Here is a 20,324-nt window from a genome sequence, read left to right as displayed (position 1 = left end):
CCTCAGTTGTCTGTCCATTTATTTCTTCTTAGGTCTTACCCAGATTTAAATAACATTACAAGAGCAAATGTAACTCTTGACAAGTGTTCTGATGCCAACAATGACTTTTTAAGAACTTTACACAACAAAACAAAATATCCTATTACATGGGGTACTGCTTTGCATCTGATAGGTTTCTAACCTTTGACCAGTGACTTTGGTTTTTGGATTCATACAATACACGTTCTCCTGCTGAAAAAATTGTACAACTGCATAAATATAAAATTCTTCCACCATGAAAATGGCTAAAACATTCATTAGACAGTAACACCACGTCATGTGATGTCTCCAGAACAAAAAAAAACCAAAAAAAAATAAAAGCACTGAGTTGCCATGGTGACCACTGGCCACTTCAGTCCACCAGACTAGACACACAGTTCTACACTTAATAGTAAAGGAAAATAAAAGCCTTACACAGAATTGTCATTAGCCCCAGTTTCCCAAATTGCAAGACGATCAAATAAAAAGTTCAAAAGGTGATGAAAAAACATATTCCCCACAATCAATGGAAAAAGACGAAAAGAACAGGAAAAGAAGATTTGAACGGAGTGCAGTCACTTACACACACACACAGACCTGGGGCGTTCAGAGCGTACCATGCCAGTATTTTCAGTTTTTAAGTAGACGAATACACACATTCGCACTCAAACTCTTTCTCTCTTACTCACGCACTCACACACACCTTGGACCGCTAAGGCTTTCTCACATAAGACAACAGAAATTACAACATGGCTTGGAAAGGACCATTGTATGCGACTACTGCACTGCACACTCCATAAAATATAAAGAGACCACACTAGGCAGAAATACTCAGGGGACAGAAACACTGCTCGCTACATCAGTAGTGGAATTATAATTTACAGTAATAAATGAACGTCCCATGGCTCACGGAATATTCTCATTTACAGTAGAATAAATACTTTGCTATTGCTACTCTTCCTGTAATTTACATTCTAACCCTAGACATGCAGAGAAAGCTAGTGGAAAGCGTACAGATTAAGTGTAGGTCCCGTATGTTATGAAACTTTGTTCAAGACTAGTTGTCCTAGTTGTTTTTCCAATTGAATTTGTACTCGTCTTTGTTTATTCATCTAGAATTACGGTTTTGAAATGGGCAGAATAAAAGTGCTATTTTCATAGCTAAGGTCATGACTTGATGGTGATTTTGATGTCAAAACGTCCCTGAGAACGGTCCTTCTCGCTGTAACCGATGTTCTCTCCGAATACTTTGCACTCGATGCGCATTTCGTAATCCAGAGTGATGTTGCGGAACCTGATGGCCACCAGAGGCTGGAGGTAATGGGGCTGTAGCAGCTTGCCGTAGTAAGGGTAATACTGGAGGGGGAAGCCAGCCCCCAACCCGAAGTAGTCGATCGGTCCGAGATGTTGCGCGTCCTCTTCTCTCTGTGGACAACCACAATTGGCATTAGATCATTTTTTTGGCTTAGACTTGACTGGAAAAAAAATTAGGGATGCACTCGTATTCAAATTCTAGTCCATTGTTGTGATAATTAATAATAGGGCTGGACGATATGACCTAAAAGCAAATTCTCAATTAATTGAACGTTTTATCACAATTGTGACCACAAAACCAGTCATAAGGGGCCATTTTATGAAATTGAGATTTATACATCAAATGAAATCTGAATAAACAATTTTGTTAGGATATGACAATATTTGGCCGAGATGCAACTGTTTAAAAATCTGAAGGTGCAAAAAAAAAAAAAAAAATTCAAAATCTTGAGAAAATCACCTTTAAAGTTGTCTAAATGTTCTTAGCAATGCATATATTTACAATGGGAAATTTACAAAATATCTTCATGGAACATGATCTTTACTTAATATCCTAATGATTTTTTGGCATAAAAGAAAAATCAATCATTTTTTAATCGATTTAAATCTGACTCATGATCGCTGTTGCATGTGATCTTCCTCTCAGCCATATAGTGTTCTCTCGCTCTATATGTGCAAGTATTTAAGGTCCTTGCACACCTTGCTTATGTGTTTTTTTTTTTTTTTTTTTGTATTCAGCCAAATTTGTCACTCACAGATCATCACAGTGGCTCAGAATTGAGATTCATATTCAAATTCTAGTCCATTGTTGTCAAAAAAAAAAAAATAGGGCTGGACGATATGACCTAAATCAGAATCTTGATTAACTGAACTTTTTACCATGATTACGAGTAATGAACAAATATTTGTATTTATTTTTTTACCCTTATGGTTATAGATGTGTCTACTAGTGCTGTCAATCGATTTAAAAAAATAACTAATTAATCACACTTTTTTTCTGAAATGAATCACGATTAGGCTTGTCACGATAACAACTTTTTGTTGTACGATATATTCCCCCAAAAATAATTGCAAAAAGCAATATTATTTCATGCCACTGAATATATAATCATAATATAACAGCAGAATAATGCAAGAAGGCCTACACACTTTCAAATGACAGCAAATTCTTAATTTTTAAGAATATTTAGATCATGGAAATTAAGTGTTGAAATATTAAATAATAAAAAAAACTTGAATATATAGTGTGACGAGTCAGCTGCCTCCCCCCTAATTATCATCACCACCCCGTCCCTTATTCGCCGCCCTTGTCCAGGCTCCCGACGGGAGTGGGTGTGTAGGGGAGAGGAGGGGCGCGAAATCAGCTCGGGCTGGCGGCGTGTGATGAGGGACACGTGAATGGAATGAAGCCTCATCACCGCCGCTGTTTAAATGCCGAGCGCGCCTCTCCTCAAGAGTCCGGTCTCTCCCCCGTTAGGGTTGGGAATCGAAAATCGATTCCGATTCTGGAATCGGATACTTAAGATAAAGAATCGGATACTTGTTATAAAATTAAAATTTCGATTCCTCGTTTCGATTCCTTGGTGCAGTTTTTCATCTAGCGATCTGCCAGGACCTTATGTGGTAATGTAAACATCAGTCGATAAGATGGATCGCGGTAAGCGTTTAAAAGTGTGTCTTTAAAAGACAAATCTACCGCTGCATGCAAACTTCATCTTAGAGATCTTCAAGGGATGGATTTTAGTCCTGCGCCCGCCCGCTCCAGAAGGAATATATGTTATTTCGTTCCGCAAAAGCCCACATAAAAGTAACTTCTACCCCCGTGGGAAGACAGGTATCTACTTCATCTCTTGGCTGCACGAAACAAACCCTCCCGGTAATGTAAAGGCAAAGATGACCAGAGTAATAGTAACGAATTTGATTGAAGTCGCGCGAGCCTAATGTATTCATTCTTGTAAATCGGAGTCGTACATTAGGCACGCATAAGTCCGCTGGTGATTCACAAACTATTCATGCTATATAGGTATATATATAAATATATAGTGCATAATACTGATTACCGGGACAGGCTTAATCTCGATTAACTGTTATTAATCCCACCTAACAGTTTTATATAACAGTTTAATATATATTTATATTGCAATAATTTCATACTCAATCCTCAAATTAATGTAGAATATATAAAGACAGTATTTTTTTAATATTTCTTCAACAGCTTCTTTTTTATGACTGAAGGGTGAGTATTACTGATATCAATACTGATGTCTCTAGGAAATTGTTCTTCCTTCCTAAATGTGAATCATTGACTATAGCCATTAAACATTACAGTAAAATTGAGAGCTATCAATTTTAACATTTAATAGACTTCAAAAAATAACAACTTCTTATTTAAGTAAACTTAAAAAACAATCTTCACATAAACCCTTTAATTACCTGTGCTCTTCAGCAAGTCGGAAATATACAGAAATTGAATAAAGTTATCAAACACTAAATTCTAAATTATTATCTAAAAATATAGATGACTCCTTGAAGCTACAAAAGTTATTGACTTTTCTCTTTTTTTCTTTTGTTCTTTAAATAACAGACATCACAGCAGTTGGGTTATTAGGTTACTTGGCTGCTATTACTTTAAGAGCTGCCACTGCTGAACGTGATGCAGATCTGACATGGATGCTCGTAGTTAAGTTCACACTTAATATGAAATGATATAGGCAACAGGGCGTATAATGGCTGACAGGACAAGAAAATGTGCTTTTACTGACATATGGCCTGATAACATCTCATCTGACCACATGTTCTACTGAAGCTGGATCATCACCAGTACTGTTTCTCTTTTGACTAGTGCCTGTCACTGAGACAAAGTTGGAGCATGTGTCTAAAAAATCTCGTTTGATGTGGTCGTAAAAACATTCTGCATCTAAATAAAACCCAATTCTTGTGAAGAAAAAAGAGACACAAGCAGCAGTTCTGAGTGGGGTGGCCAACCCTAGCTCCACCCCTGTGTTAAGTATTTTTAACGCTGTTAAACTGGAAAAATTAGCTAACACACAAGATGCTTTGTAAGTATTTCTTACCTTGTTTGAGCAGTGGATTGGGATCAGATTGCCCTGAACGTTAGGTTGGATTGGCTCAGGAATACTTTCGTTTGAAGCTGGAGGCTGAGGAGAGAGAACAGCAGTGTATTATAATCCCAATATTAAGGTAAATGTTGCCTCAGGCAACAAAAATAGTTTACAAGCGCCTGATGTATATATAATGACATGATCTTGGATAACTCACCCGTGGCCTGAAGTTCACAATCCTATTGAGTTTAACAATAATGCAGGGTTTGCCTTCTTTAAAGCCAAATTTTTTATCAGACTTTCCTGAGCAATCCTTCAGCAATTCTCTATTAAAGCGGCAGGCCTTCCTCACACCGTCATTGCTCTCCAGTTCACCACGCTCCGTATAGGTTTGGGGTTGTTCTGAACAAAACACGCATTAAACCTTATTACTGACTAATACAACTGTATTTGCCTGTCATTACCACAACAGTGAACGGGCATGCAGAACAGCTAAATGGGTCAAATAAAGCCTAATTGTCTAACTAAGCGGTGGCTAAAACATTAACTGTTTACTGTTGGATGAACATTATATGACACAAAGCTGGGGAGATCACTTCCTGAACTGTACCCTTTTTAGCTGACCTACTTAGTACAGCTTGGGTTCATTGAGATGTATAATCTTAGAACTTGTACCTCCGCAGTCTTCGAATTTGGTTGCATCTTCCTGCTTGTCATCGTTATATGCTTTCAGAAACTTCTCAATATGATCCTCATATGCACTGTAACTCTTAGGATCGCTCATGGAATAGCTGATCTCCGCTTTGTCTGGGTGTGGGGAGTGTGATAAGCCTGCAAGTAAAGCGGAAAGGTTAAATGTGGCCCGACAACTGGTGTCAACCATAAAAATGAACATTTAGAAGAGTGATTTTCCTTCCAGCTACGAGAGCGGAGAATGCCTGGTCCATTCATTGTCATGGAAGTTTGCTATTCAGATTCCCAGCTTGGCAGTAATTTTCCACCAGCTCAAACGTACGGCCAAAGCGGGGCGTGGCGTGAGCAGAGCCAGCAGAGGAGAACAAGCAAACGGAAACCTTATATTGTGCTTAATGCCAATTTTCGTTTCAACAAGCTGGTGGTATTGACCTTCCATGCATGTGCTGCAGCTTCTGGTTTATTGCACATGGGAAAATTTACATGGATGTTGTATAATACACTTTTAAGTCTCCGGTTGGAGCTGTGAGAGTCTTCCAGCCTTCCCCCTCCTCCTCACCACAACCTCACGTGCTTCTGTCACACAATGGAAACTTTTAGCCCCTAAGAGGGAGGCGGGACTTGAACGCAGGCAGCATGTCTTTTCTACGTCCGGCCTTCTTTGCAGCAAATAGCTGCACACCATGGTGATCTCCACTTCATTCCTACTCATGTTGTTTCTTTTTAGACTTCAAGGGCCGCCTCTCTTAAAGGGGAAACGGTTCTTCTTGGCAGAGGCGTTTACGTTCTGGGCCCTAACGAACATAGATAAATGCAATGCCAAGGCGGGAGTGTGCACTATGCAAACATTCACTGGCACGGCTGGCAATGGAGCAACAGGCAACCTAAAAGGGATTATGGAAACTGCAGTGTACAATGCTCTCACTGTTTAATTTTTTTCTTGAGTTTAATTGTAAAACATTCTTGTTTGTGCAAACTGAGCTTAGTGATAAATCCTGATAATGTTGTAAACTAGTGCACAAATGCTGACACCGCCAACCCTAAGACCAGTTCAAAGACATGCGAAGTGAGGAACAACTATGCTGTAAGAACCCAAACGGGAAGCTTCGTCAGACTAGCCGGGAGTGTGAAGGTCAAAATGGCTTTCTGTGTGTCTGTGTGTGTGTCTCTCCTTCTCCTCCCTCACACTCCTACTACCTCCACCCTCTCTCGCTGAGGTCAGACAGACCTTTAGAGCTGCCGAAATGTCACAGGGCTTGCAGAAACAAAATTAACTTCCAGCGTTATGGAACAGTTTGAGCATGTGTAAACGAGAATGTCCCCAAAACAGTTTGTTCTTTCAATTTTTCCATATCATTGGCAAAGAATAACAAGTAATGTTCCCTCTTCTTCAACTACTTGATGACAAGGCCTTTTGTGAATCTTGTCAACCAGGTAACAAACAAACGGAAAACTGGACATAAAAACATCTTTTATGTTAAGTACAAGATGGTTAACATGTTAGTCAAAATCATCAGCCACACAACAACATTCTCACAACACTGTTTGTCACATATCGTACTTATCAAAAATCCTGCCAGTCTAAACAACTTTTAGCGGTAAGGTACATGTAGTTCGTTCTGTATCTCTGGTTTCGTGATTCATTCTCACAGCTTTTATGCACCCAACCTCTGAACACTTTTGGGCATGTATTATCTTCTGCATCAGTAAATTTGGATCATTACCTGGGGGTGCAACCCTGTCCTGGTATGTGGGCTTGTAGTTGCTGAGAGTCAGGAGCATGGCCTGGATGGTGCCAATGAAAATTCCAGCCAAACAGCCATAGAAGATTACGTAGAAGATGAAGATTTTGACTGCAAAGAAAAACACACAGCATGAAATCAATGGGATGTTTCAGAGCACATGCAAGAAGGAAATACCATCGAGTTTCCACAAACATCAAACCAAATGTAAACTGTTTTTGGAACTGTTCTTAGATGCATCCAACTTTCAGTCTTGTTTTGAAGCAGTATGTAGTTTAAATATGTACAACAATGCAAAAATTGAGCATTTAAAGCTGGTATGAAATTAAATTCACCCTATTTATTTTCTTAATGCATGTTATAGATCTTATGAAGAATTCACCCATGCATGTTTCATTTTATACCTAGTAATTTTAATCAAAATCTCATAACTCAATCTTCCAGTGAAATGCCGGTGGTTAAACTCAAAGTTTTTCTTACAATTATCTGCAAGCTTGCATTCAGATGTGATTCATACACTTTTTTGATAATCCATTTCACTCAGATGTACATTTAGAAGAAAAGATTTCTCACTATTTAAGTTTCATTGTGAGACTAAACAGTCTCTAAACTATAATAAAGTCAGCTGTTTTGATTATTATATAAATGAATTCACAATATAAGGTTTTATCACTTTTCAATTCTCTCTTTTTTTTTTTTTTTTCAAAAGAGTCTTCAATTCAGATAATGAAGTGGATCAAAATCTTTCATCAAAGTTGTCCTAAAACCAAAACAACACCCGTTCTTGTCTTAGGACAACTTTGATTAACTTTTTTGATCCACTTCAAATGTTGACTACTATATATATATTTACAAAAACATACAACATGCATCTTGGGCCCTCAAAATTTTCCAAGCTGAGAGAGCCTTTTGAGCTCAGCTATTTCATGCAAAGTTACTAGTAATTGTGAAACAGCCCAAACTTTCCCGACTGAATTAACAGCCACAACCAAACTCACACATTACTCATAACACTAGCTCCCAGAACTCACATGTCCCTGTATGACGCAACAACAGAATGCGACCCGCAGAATAACATTCCTGTCTGTCAGTTACTGCGCCAGTCGGTGGGCTTCAACACTGAAAGCGCCCCCAACAACCACTTTAAACTAGTCCCCCACCAAACACAAGGGCCAGTTTGTGCGTGTGTGGATGACGAAGTTATACTTCCTTTCCCTCAGCCCTGGCAGTAAAACCTGTGCCGCCTCTTAAATCTACAGGAAACACATTCAAGTTTGAATACAGTCGTACAAACAATAGTTTCACGTGTCGTAGTCTCAATGTGGGCAGAGAAAGAAGCATGTCCCTGAGGGTATAAATAATACGATGTCTGTTTTAAACTCCTGTTAGGTTTTAAAACAGTATTAAACCCTTATGTGAATATTAACAATACAACAGATGTTAACTATGCCATTCAGTCTCTCGCTTAGCACTTCTCATTGGTTAATATGAGTAAATAATGTACAACAATACACATTAGTGAGTCATGCCGGTTCCATTCAAAGTATTTACGAGCAGCACCTTGACATAATAAAACATCCCTATCTGTAATAGAGACAGAATGATATTAAATCGATACGACGAAGTCAAAACTCCTCTTTAAATGAACAACACGAGTTTTAATGAAATCATACGCGTCAGTGAAAACGCTTCCTCTATCGCTAGCCTTTCTCAACTCGCACGGTTTGTTTGCTGCGTTTGTTAATGTTTTCAATTCACACAAACTGTAAACATAAGTTTTAAGTATGTGATTTAAACGAGACATTTCTGTTCGTTTTAAAGAGAAACTTCAAGCACACAGAGAGAGAGCCTAACGTTAACGTTAGCTGGCTAAGCTACATGTGACTGGCCCCCCTTATGATACTCCACATGTGTCATACTCAACCCAAACTACAACCACAATATTTCCCTCCGTTTCAATGCGTACCTACGTGTTTTAAACAACTTATCTATTCTTCATAAAAATATTAAAGTATTTTATTACAATGCATGGCTGTTGGATAATGTAACTTTTTGATAACAGGCCTTTCCAAGTGAAGTAAATGTAAACACAAGTCAAGCTCGCGTCAGGAGGGCTGCGATAAACACAAATGTTAAAAACTGATAAAACTATCAGCTACAGATGGTTTCCCGCTTTAAAAGCTTTCATACATTCAAATAAGACACTCAGTTGATATAACTGACAAAGAAAGCAAGACGAGGAGAAAGCACTGAATAACCAGTTATTACTATTACATTATCACTAACTCTAGGCCATAAACTAATCCGGCCAAATTAACTTTGAGTCACCTTGAGGACAGAAAATACTTATTTAGACACCTGCACAAACATGTCAGACGGACACTCGCAGCTTGTATGTAACTTGACTCTTCACTGTAAAATGCTGTTTCCTTCCATGTCACAATGATTTTACTCGATTTTGTTTTGTGTTTGGACTCAATGTTCTTGTTCTTTAGTGACTGACAGACGTAAAATTGTCTGTTCACTGGATGTTGTTGTAGGTTAACTTTTAAGCCATTTTGATTCTTACAAAGCAGCTATTCAACTTTTTAAAGTTTTAATTTTAGCAGCTGGAAAATATTATCAATATGTCCAAACCATTTCAGATGCCGCTGACTGACAGTGTCTTTCCTAAACAAAAATAACATCCGTATCACGACCTTCAGAATGACCTTCTTGCTTTTCAAACACCCCCAGGAGGGAAACTTTAACATACAATTAAACAATCGATAAAATGTAAAAACACTTTCTGCAAAGCGCTGTTTTCGTATTTTTTCCACTCGGTTGCCATTTTCACCACCTTGTGGCTCATTACGCGTATTATTCACTGATCACTTCATCTATTACATGGCTATACCTCGTTTCTATCGGCACACTCTATGCACTGCTTATCCGTTTGCTTATTTTTTAAAGAGAATCCCATAATATAATAATCTGATTATTAGCGCGACGCGTTTTTCCCTTAGAAAACGAAAGTCACGACTCAGTCAGATCAAACAGGTGCTGAGCTTTTTCAAAGTCAGGAAACACGCTGTAGCCGTTTCTCCCGTCTTTAACGTTGAGACGTATCAATATTAACATCTAGCAAAGGAGAAAAACTAGTTTAATCCAAGAGAAGAGGCGCTGAGGAAACAATCTTGAGAACACTTACACCAACTGCCGCCTGTGCGTCCTAAAAATTCCTTCTTGTCAGAATTCCAGATAAAGCTCTTCCATCCACCATCACCATCTTTGTTTGCAGACATTTTCGGTGTTTAGTTCCCTTTTTGGTGGTGTTTGAGCGGGCCTTATGGACTTCACAGCGATGTTGTCGCCTTCCTAATTGTTGTAAAAAAGGACAAAGTCGTACCCGGTACCTTTGCTTCTATTCCGCTCAATATATAGTCGGAACTCGACTCCGCCTTTCGGCTCTTTTAATAAGTTACCTTCAAGAGAAGGAGGGCAGAATCGGACCAATCACAAGCCGATTTGCTTTTGCGTAACAGCTCGTAAACGGGGGAGGAATTCATGCTCGCATGAGCAGTTCAGTCACGGTGTGGTTCCTTTCAAACTCTGGACTGTGTTCTTTACCTCAAAATTACAGAGTGTCTTCTATCTCAATACCATAAAATAATGTCATACAATCCACCTGTATAACTCACTGTAGAACACTGTAGAACAATCCACCTGTAGAACGACAGGAAAGTACAAAGGTGCTACTATGTTTTTTGGACATGTAGACCTACCCTACTGTCTGATTTTTGAACATGTACCATGGTGGTACCATGCTACGCTTGGAAGTACAATGTAAACACCATGATTTATGGATTTCATAACAAAATACCGTGGTACTGCATCTAATATCATTACTGCACCATAGTACTGTCAAAGTAGTTTTGGAAGAGGATATGTTTAAGTGGGAAAGCAGTATAAGTGATCAAATAAAACTAAAATATTTTTATAAAATCATATCATTTACTCATGTAGCATTTATGAAAGTACAGATGGCGCTATGATACAAAGCACTTTTTCTTCACTTTGTAGGTTTTCATGTAGTAAAATGTGTTCACATGAATGTGTGTGTGTGTGTGTGTGTGTGTGTGTGTGTGTGTGTGTGTGTGTGTGTGTGTGTGTTGTTAAGTGGAGGAAACATTTTCCCGATGACCTGTGGAAGATTCAAGTTCAAGTATGTGATCTGTGCTCCTTTCAAGGTCATTTGTGGGAGGCAACAGAAGCAGAGAGGTGAACCCACCTACACCAAGCCTGTACACATGCACTGAGCCATAGAGTTTCAGTCTTTGAATAAGGTATTTGAGAATATGTCATTTCACTCTTTTTTTCTTTCTTGTAAATCATAGACAAGCTCCAACAAGTGTCTGTCTTTGCAGGTATTAATTCATGCAGACTGGGATTACTGGTTCTTGCTATGAGTTTGGGGTCTGTTTGATTAAAAAAACTCCATACATTACAGTTACATTTAGTTATAATTCAGGTAAATGTAATTATGAATGTGTAAGAACTACAAGAATGTGGTGTTTAAGCAATATATGTTTACATTGCAGCATCTCCTAATAAATCATCAGCAAATAGGTGCATGTATTGTTGTTGTGGGTGGGTGTGGAGCTACAAACATGTGCACACAAGTGCTTCAAATGGGCCAGTTGTAATCCATATAATTCCTTTCACTGCCATACATTTCATGACTGCTTTTGACGTAAAGCCCAAAGGACTTTCATTGAGAAAGAATAAATGCGTCATCACCGAACTTCTATTATAGCGGTAAAAGTGTGAATGAGCTGACATAATTGAAAGATTAATATAACTAACTTTTTTCCCAGACATTTACGTTTGAAAGAATAAGTTGACCAAAACCTGTGGGTCAACATGTCATCATCATGTAGGTCTACATTTTACGCATTTCTGTGTTCTGCAGAACACAAATGAAAATATTTAAAGAATGTTTCAACTGTTTTTGTCCATGCAATAGGGTCCAGGGTTATTATAGTTAACTAAAGACTTAGTAATTATTAAATAATAAAACAGTCAAAAGTTTACATACACCTTGCAGAATCTGCAAAATTATTTTATTTTACCAAAATAAGTGGAATAATACAAACTGCAAGAAATCTTTTATAAAGTACTGACCTGAATAAGATTTCACATGAAAGAGAAAATAATAGTAGAATTTTTAAAAATGACCCCATTCAAAAGTTTACATACACTTGATTCTTAATACTGGGTTTATACCTGAATGATCCACCGCTATAGTTGTTCATGAGTCCCTTGTTTGTCCTGAACAGTTAAACTGCCCACTGTTCTTCAGAAAAATCCTTCAGGTCCCACTTCAGGTCATTTTTTCATTGTTTCCATTTTATTACACTGAGAAATTCTAAGGGACTTATGTGCAACTATTACAGAAGGTTCAAATGCTTCAGTGATGTTTAAGACAAAAAAAATTATGCATTAAGAGCCAAGGGTTAAAAACTTTTTAAATTTGAAGATCAGGATAAATTTAACGTATTTTGTCTTCTGGGAAACATGTAAGTATCGTCTGTAGCTTCTGAAGGGTAGTATTAAATGAATAAAATATGATATTTAGGCAAAATAAGAAAAATGTACACATCTTTATTCTGTTCAAAAGTTTTCATCCCCCTGGCTCTTAGTTGCATATGAGTCCCTCAGTTAAAATAGAAAATAAAAAAATAGATATCAAAAACATACAGTCATTGTTGGAAAGAGTTCAAGTTCACAAAAAAAGCTGAAAAACCAACAAATTTATGGGACCCAAGGGATTTTTCTAAAGAACAGCAGACAGTTTAACTGTTCAGGACAAACAAGGGACTCATGAACAACTATTACAAAAAAAGCACAACTGTGGATCATTCAGGTAACAACTCAGTATTAAGAATCAAGTGTATGTAAACTTTTGAACAGAGTCATTTTTATAAATTCAACTATTGTTTTCTCGTGTGAATTACATGTAAATGTCTTTTATGTGAAATACCTTATTCAGGTCAGTACTAAATAAAAAATAACATGCATTATGTATAATCCCTCTTATTTTGGTAAAATAATCAACATTTTGCAGATTCTTCAAGGTGTATGTACACTTTTGATTCCAACTATGTTACTATACCTATACTATATACTACGCTATATTACTATGCTATACATAAAAAAAACGCACAACTAAATTTGTAAAACCTAAACTAAAATGAAAATGAAAATGGAAAATACACTAAAAAACTGTTTTTGTGCAAAAAGGTTTGGAATGGCATAAGTTAATGATGTGTACTTGAGAAGATAATTTACTTGACATAAACAAGTCCTGCTTTTGCTTCCTGGCTGGTACAAGGGAAAAGGCTCTGTATTTACATAGATCAGGCTATTGGCAAGTCCTCTGGGAGGTGCTGCATTCCAGTATAGGTTACTGATTGAATGTGGCATGCCCATGAACTGCCAGACCCCAGTTCATCAACAATGTCATACCTGTGCAGCGGCACGGAAAGATGGCAGCTTCTTGAACAGAAAGCAGACGTGCTCGTCTGTTCCCCTTCCCTTTGACACTAAGTAAACTCTGCCATTACTTTCAACTTCAAAACAACTCTTTCCAAGCTGAGGTGTAGATAGCGTGTTGAGCTGTTTGATGCCTAAACTATTCTTAGTTGTAGCTTTTTCTCAGTGCCCTTTCTCTCCCAGCCAGTGCATCATCGAGTACCAGGAGTGTTTACTTGATTTGTGTGGAACACAGTTGTGATCCAATTAAATATATCTAACCTGATAGTCTCAAAGGCTGCCAGGAGCTCTAGACGTTTTAAAAAGCAAGGCGTTTGTGGCCTCTTTTCTTTTTATCTTAGTAATGAGACTGGTTCACATTGCCAGTAGAGAGTATGGATGCTGATAAGGGTTTTTCCCCTGGCCTCTAATGTGCCTGGGATGGATATCTCTCAGCTGACAGAGGCGTGTACTACAGCGACAGCAGTGTCAAAATATAGTCATGTCGATGTAAGAGTTACAGTAAATAATTGTGATGGTGTTATTTGTGCTTATTAGTAGTCCAAGGAAATTAGCTGTCATGAGCTCAATAGTTATGGAATAAGAGAATTATTAAGACTCAAAAAAAATTTCTAAATTAAGCATACTTTTTAAATATACTTAGAATGATTCCTTTGGGTAAAACATTGCATCATGATTGTGTTTTGGTGGAGCGGTAGACTTCTCATACCACCTCTGTGTCATATTTACATAGAGCCTTTGCTCTGGAATGCAACTCCAGGCTGGAGAAGGAAACATTTTGTATAATCTAATGAATAAGAATAATAAAATGAAAATTTATCCTCTCAGGGTAACACATCTAAAGTGTTTAAGTCACTAGTTGCTCCACTGATGACTGATGAAACAATGAGAGGAATAAAAGTCTGAACTTTGTTGTGTTTTGTAACATTATAAATGTCTTTACTGTAACTTTTGATCAATTTAATTAATCCTTGTTGAATAAAAGTATTATTATTTTTATTATTATTATTATTTTTTTATTTTATTTTTTATTATTATTATTTAATCTTATTGACCCCAAACATTTGAACTTAGGACTAAAAGTATTTGTGTACCATAATGTCTTAAAGTACTGGCTTGTTTAATGAAGTCATTCGTTTATTTGTTCAGAACTGTGTCATTTATTCTGGGCTGCTTTATTTACTGCTGTGTGTTTCATCTGCAGCCACATTAGGACACAGTATGAGTTCAGCCCTGCAGCCAGGATGGCCTTTATAATGATTGATGTATGGAGAAGTAATGTACCCTATAATGTGCACGTACCAGTCTCTCTATACTGAAGTCCTCTAAAAACAAATTATACCTAATTTCTTTATGCATGAGCTGGACCAAAGTTGCTACTGCACATACAGGGTCCAGAGGCTTTAATCGGAAAGTCTGGGGTTCAAAATGGAAATAAAATAACGTTTTAGGATTTTAAAAAGAACAACAAACCCTTATGGGTTACAATTTAAACAAGAAATTTGTGTTAATTTGTAGATTAAATATGGAAGGTTGTTTCCAACACCAAAAAAAAATATGTAAAAATGTAACTGTGACTTTTTTCTCACAATTCTTTTTTTAGAGACTTGTGATATATAAAGTCAGAATTGTTAATTCACAACTCAAAACAATAAAATTGTATAGTCTAAGGCTGATGATACACTGGGCAACTTTTTGAGCAATGTCGCCGGGCAACTTTGGCAAATGTTGCCGTCAGTGGGCAACCAGGTGAGATACAGTGCCCACAATTGATCTAAATTATCCAGATAGAAATCTGTTACCCATTTTCAAAAAAAAAGTTGCCCGATAAAATTGCTCAAAAAGTTGCCCCGTGTATCATCAGCATAAGACCTGTCTGTGAAACCGGGCTTTAATCTCATAATTCTGACTTTTTTCTCATAATTCTGAATTTATATTTTGCAAGTCTCTGTTTTTTAGAATTCTGAGTTTATCCCCCGGTTTTACAGACAAGACTTAAGCCTAGTCCCAAACTAAAATGTAATTCTAAGCTGTTACAACTGAAAGAAACTTGCAATAATGTTTTTTTTCTAAGGCACGTTTATAAAAATTAAAATTAAATGTCCTAACTAAACTATGGCCTCACCCTGGCTTAGTCTAAGACCTGTCTGTGAAACCAGACCTTAATCTCATAATTCTCATTTTTTTCTCAAAATTCTGAATTTATAGCTTGCAAGACATTGTTTCTCAGAATTCTGAGTTTATAGCTCGCTAGTCAGACTTTCTCTATCTCAGAATTCTGAATTTATGTCTTGCAGGTCTTTGTTTCTCAGAATTTTGAGTTAATAGCTTGCAAGTCTGACTTTTCTATCTCAGAATTCTGATTTTATAGCTTGCAAGGCCTTGTTTTTCAGAATTCTGAGTTTATAGCTCACAAGTCTGACTTTTCGTATCTCGAATTCTGAATTTGGACCTCACAAGTCCTTGTTTCTCAGAATTCTAAACTTATATCTCACAATTTTTTTTTTTTTTTTTAGAATTCTGAGTTTATAGCTCGCAGGTCTGACTTTTTCTATCTCAGAATTCTAAGTTTATAGCTTGCAAGTCTGACTTTTCTATCTCAGAATTATGAATTTAGATCTCGCAAGACCTTATTTCTCAGAATTCTGAACTTATGGACCTTTTTCCTGAGTAAACGATAAGCACCGCCATTACGAATTCTAACGTCAGATTAAATGCTCCACTGTTCCGGTCTCCATAGGGACCCATTCAAATAGCGCCCATCTGTTTTAATGTAGCTAGCAAGTGATTGGTGCTATGGAGCCATGTGCTTTTTAAAAACATTTTAATTGGCTCAACATTAGATTATCAACTCGGAATATATGCTAATTTGACTAGAAACACTGGAGACAGGAAATGCAAAGCATTCTTCACATTAACAGTCTGGCGTGACTTCCGGCGTGTTCAGGAAAAACATCTATAGCTCACAAGTCTCAGAATTATGCATTTATACTCGCAAGTCCCTTTGCCTTAGAATTGTGAGCTTATAGTGAGATATAAACTCAGAATTGCAAGTATAAAAATCTGAATTGTAAGATATAATATCACAATTACAGGTTTATCCTTTGGCGAAAATGCTCTATAATTTACATTTTTTTAAATAGTTTTCAAATAAAAAATAAGTAAAATATATGTATACCAGTATTCTCACTGGTGATATAACACAACTAACACTGATGTTGTGCAAGCTGAGCATAGCAGGAAGCTTTTGGGTGCTATTAATGTAGATATAGTTTCTGTCACGTACATTTATTCTACTCTCTCGCCTCATGTTTCTGTCAGGTCTTACTGGAGCCAGCAGGTCAGCGGGGTGCCTGAACTCATCTCCCCAAACACAATTAGAGGAGAGATCTAGGTAGTGATGAAGAGACAGTCAACCCAGCGCAGGCTCCCAGGGAGGGACACAGCCCGAGGGAAGTGTGGGCCAGACTGACTGCATAATCAATATCCCTCCTGCTCCAAAAAAATAGCACGCTATTTGCTATTATGCGCTGAGCTGTGCTATTTGCATTCACTTATTTATAAATAATGTGTGCATTTATGTGTAAGTTTGCATTTGATGCTGATGCAATTAACCCTATGCTATTTGAATACATTGTGCCATGTAAATAGTCTACTGTAAAAGTATGCTTAAGGCTACTGTTGCAAATTAATCTGTGTTTGTAGTTATCTACGCATCTGAGCATAATGAAATGAGTTAAACTGAGAGAATATAAGCTAGTGTAACATCATATTAAGGGTGCATCAATTTCGTGAGCCGGTTATGAACGTTCAGTCACGTTGAATCAGAAAACCGGCACAAACTGTGTCACCACAAATCACTGGAAGCTAAACAAAAAAAATCTTCTCCTTTGGCTCACTTAACTTCACAGGCTGACAGGCTGCTCCACAGTGACATGTGAGAGAAACAAAAGTCAATATTGTGCTTTCAAAAGAGCTAGTAAAACGATTGGTCTTGGTGTGGAGGTAACCCACACCCCTCTGTGGTGCAACCCACCAATAGGAGGAGACCACATAAACCCCACCCTTGAAGGGTGGCTGTTTTAATGTTGTGCTGTAGTCACCCAGCCATGTGAGATTCCTAGTGATATGCTCACTAAAGATCAGTGAGAGAGAGGATAGCACAAGGTCATAGTAATCAATGGAGAGGAGTAAATGAAAGTGCATCTGAAAGACCGTTGCCAAATCTTTCAGCACTAAACCTAAATGGTGGTGATTAGTTCATATATTTCTAGAATTTATGAGATTTCATTGTAGGAGCATTAAGCATATATATATATATATATATACAGTCAAGCCAGAAATTATTCATACCCCATAAATTCAACCAGAAAGTTTTTTTTTTTTTTTTTTTTACTACCAGAAATGACACAGGCTTCTCCCAAAACATAATAAGATGATGTACAAGAGGCATCATTGTGGAAAAAAATATTACTCATCTTTTATTTACATTTGAACAAAAGGTGGCATGTCCAAAATTATTCATACCGATCTCAGTAATCAATAGAAAAGCCTTTATTGGCTATTACAGCAATCAAACGCTTCCTATTATTGCTGACCAGCTTTTTGCATGTCTCAACTGGTATTTTTGACCGTTCATCTTTAACGATGAGCTCCAACACTTTCAGGTTGGAGGGTCTCCTTGCCATCACCCTGATCTTTAGCTCCCTCCACAGATTCTCAATTGGATTTAAGTCAGGACTCTGGCTGGGCCACTGCAAAAACATTAATGTTTTTGTCTGCTAACCATTTTTTCACCACTTTTGCTGTGTGTTTTGGGTCGTTGTCGTGCTGAAATGTCCACTGGTGCCCAAGGCCAAGTTCCTCTGCAGACTGCCTGATGTTGTTGAGAATTTTGATGTATTGCTCCTTTTTCATGATGCCGTTTACTGTCGCAGATCCTCAGTGAGCTCCTTTGTCTTAGCCATGACTGTCCACAAACCAGCAGCAGGGAGCTTCTGTTTTCCACCTGTTGAGTTGATTAAAACAGCTGTTCCAAATGAATCAGGGTAATTAGGATGCTTTAGAACAGCTTGGACTATTTGGAATGGTATAGAACTTTGGATTTCCCCATAGACTGTGACAGTTTGCAAAGGGTATGAATAATTTTGGACATGCCACTTTTTGTTCAACTGTAAATAAAAGCTGAGAAATATTTTTTTCCACAATGATGCCTCTTGTATATCGTCTTATTATCTTTTGGAAGAAGCCCGAGTCATTTCCGGTCAAAAAAAAAAAAAAAACTTTAAAAATCTGGTTTAATAAAAGTAACTTTAAGTCAGAATTTGCCAGTGGTATGGACAATTTTGGGTTTGACTGTATGTATATATATATATATATATATATATATATATATACACACACACACACATATAATAATTGATGGAAAAACTGAACAAACATGGAAACCAACTGTTTGGTTACCAACCTGATCTCATGACGAAAGCGTACCTGTGGAAACTTTTTCGAAAGATGCGAAATATGTACCGCCATGTACATTTTGTGACATATGTGACCCTGGACCACAAACCCAGTCTTAAGTCGCTGGGGTATAATTGTAGCAATAGCCAAAAATACATTGTATAGGTCAAAATTATTGATTTTTCTTTTATGCCAAAAATCATTAGGAAATTCAGTAAAGATCATGTTCCATGAAGATTTTTTGTAAAATTCCTACTGTAAATATATCAAAATGTAATTTTTGATTAGAAATATGCATTGTTATGAACTTAATTTGGACAACTTTAAAGGTAATTTTCTCAGTATTTCGATTTTTTTGCACCCTCAGATTTCAGATTTTCAAATAGATGTATCTCGGCCAAATATTGTCCTATCCTAACAAACCATACATCAATAGAAAGCTTATTTATTGATGTATACATCTCAGTTTTGTAAAATTTAACCTTATGACTGGTTTTGTGGTCCAGGGTCACATATTTGATGTGAAATGTCCACTGAGTGGTGCTAAAAGAATGTTCAGTTTTTTCCCTGGAACAGATTAACGTACATATGGTACGTTTTATGTGACGTCGGTTTTGTACGTGTCACCGCAGTTCTGACTTGAACTGTCCATTGAGTGACGCTATAATACCAATGCTCCGTGACGTTTTAAAATAACATACCATCTGCACTACACCTAAACCTACTTGACTGTATGAACAAAAGCAAATGTGACGTAAAAACGCAATTGCACACATGCCGTTTTAGCATGTTTTCGATCTCTCATCTTTTAGTTCTTTCATCGTGAGTCTTGTTTTTGATAGGATTCGTAACCAAGAATTCCACATATTAAGTACAATTCTGTGCCAGCTGAGCTACTGAGAAAGCTTGTTATGTCCAGAAAGCCAAACATATGGAGCTGGAATCATAACTTTGTACAAAAAAGATTACAAATGCTGTTTTAAAGCCTTTATTGTTCATTTATATTGGAAACTCAGTTTATTTAAACTTACAATTATGTGATCATATCAGTACTTTTTTCTCCTCAGAACTGGACTTTGTAACTTGCAATTGTGAGTTTATATCTAAGTTAAGTTAGAATAGAGAGAGCAGACTTCCTTCCATCAAACTCACCATACGTCATTACTCTGTCTCACAATTCTGACCTTTTTTTTTAGAACTGTAAGATAAAACTGCACAATTGCGAGTTAAAAGTCAGAATTGCGGGATATAAACTCACAATTGCGAGAAGTTAAGTCAGAATTGCGAGTTTATATCTCGCAATTCAGACTTTTAACTAGTAAGCTTTGATAATGCTATCAGAAAAGCTCTCCACTAAAGCAAACAAATGTTATGTAGCTATTCTGTTCTACAAAAATAGCTGTACTACTTAAAAACCTATGAAGCTAGATCATGGGAGCAATAGTTAAGGTCAGATTTCAGTATGTGTTGAGCGAATGATAAAGTCGTAATTACCTTTTTT

General features: G+C 37.1%; 1 protein-coding gene across 1 annotated transcript; it reads right to left on the bottom strand.

The window, feature by feature from the left end:
* Positions 1 to 2: 2 nt before the first annotated feature.
* atp1b1a (ATPase Na+/K+ transporting subunit beta 1a) lies at positions 3 to 10,233 on the bottom strand. Its single transcript, XM_073852420.1, has 6 exons — positions 10,020 to 10,233; positions 6,812 to 6,940; positions 5,070 to 5,225; positions 4,612 to 4,796; positions 4,407 to 4,490; positions 3 to 1,443 (listed from the first exon to the last, which is right to left on the bottom strand). The coding sequence occupies exons 1-6, from the start codon at positions 10,111 to 10,113 to the stop codon at positions 1,186 to 1,188; spliced, it is 906 nt and encodes a 301-aa protein (XP_073708521.1). The 5' UTR covers positions 10,114 to 10,233; the 3' UTR covers positions 3 to 1,185.
* Between the last annotated feature and the right edge of the window lie 10,091 nt (positions 10,234 to 20,324).

The sequence above is a fragment of the Garra rufa genome, chromosome 12 (assembly GCF_049309525.1).
Source record: "Garra rufa chromosome 12, GarRuf1.0, whole genome shotgun sequence".
NCBI lineage: Eukaryota > Metazoa > Chordata > Actinopteri > Cypriniformes > Cyprinidae > Garra > Garra rufa.
The sequence above is the reverse complement of the archived record's forward strand: the minus strand, read 5'-3'. Positions and strand labels throughout refer to the sequence as shown.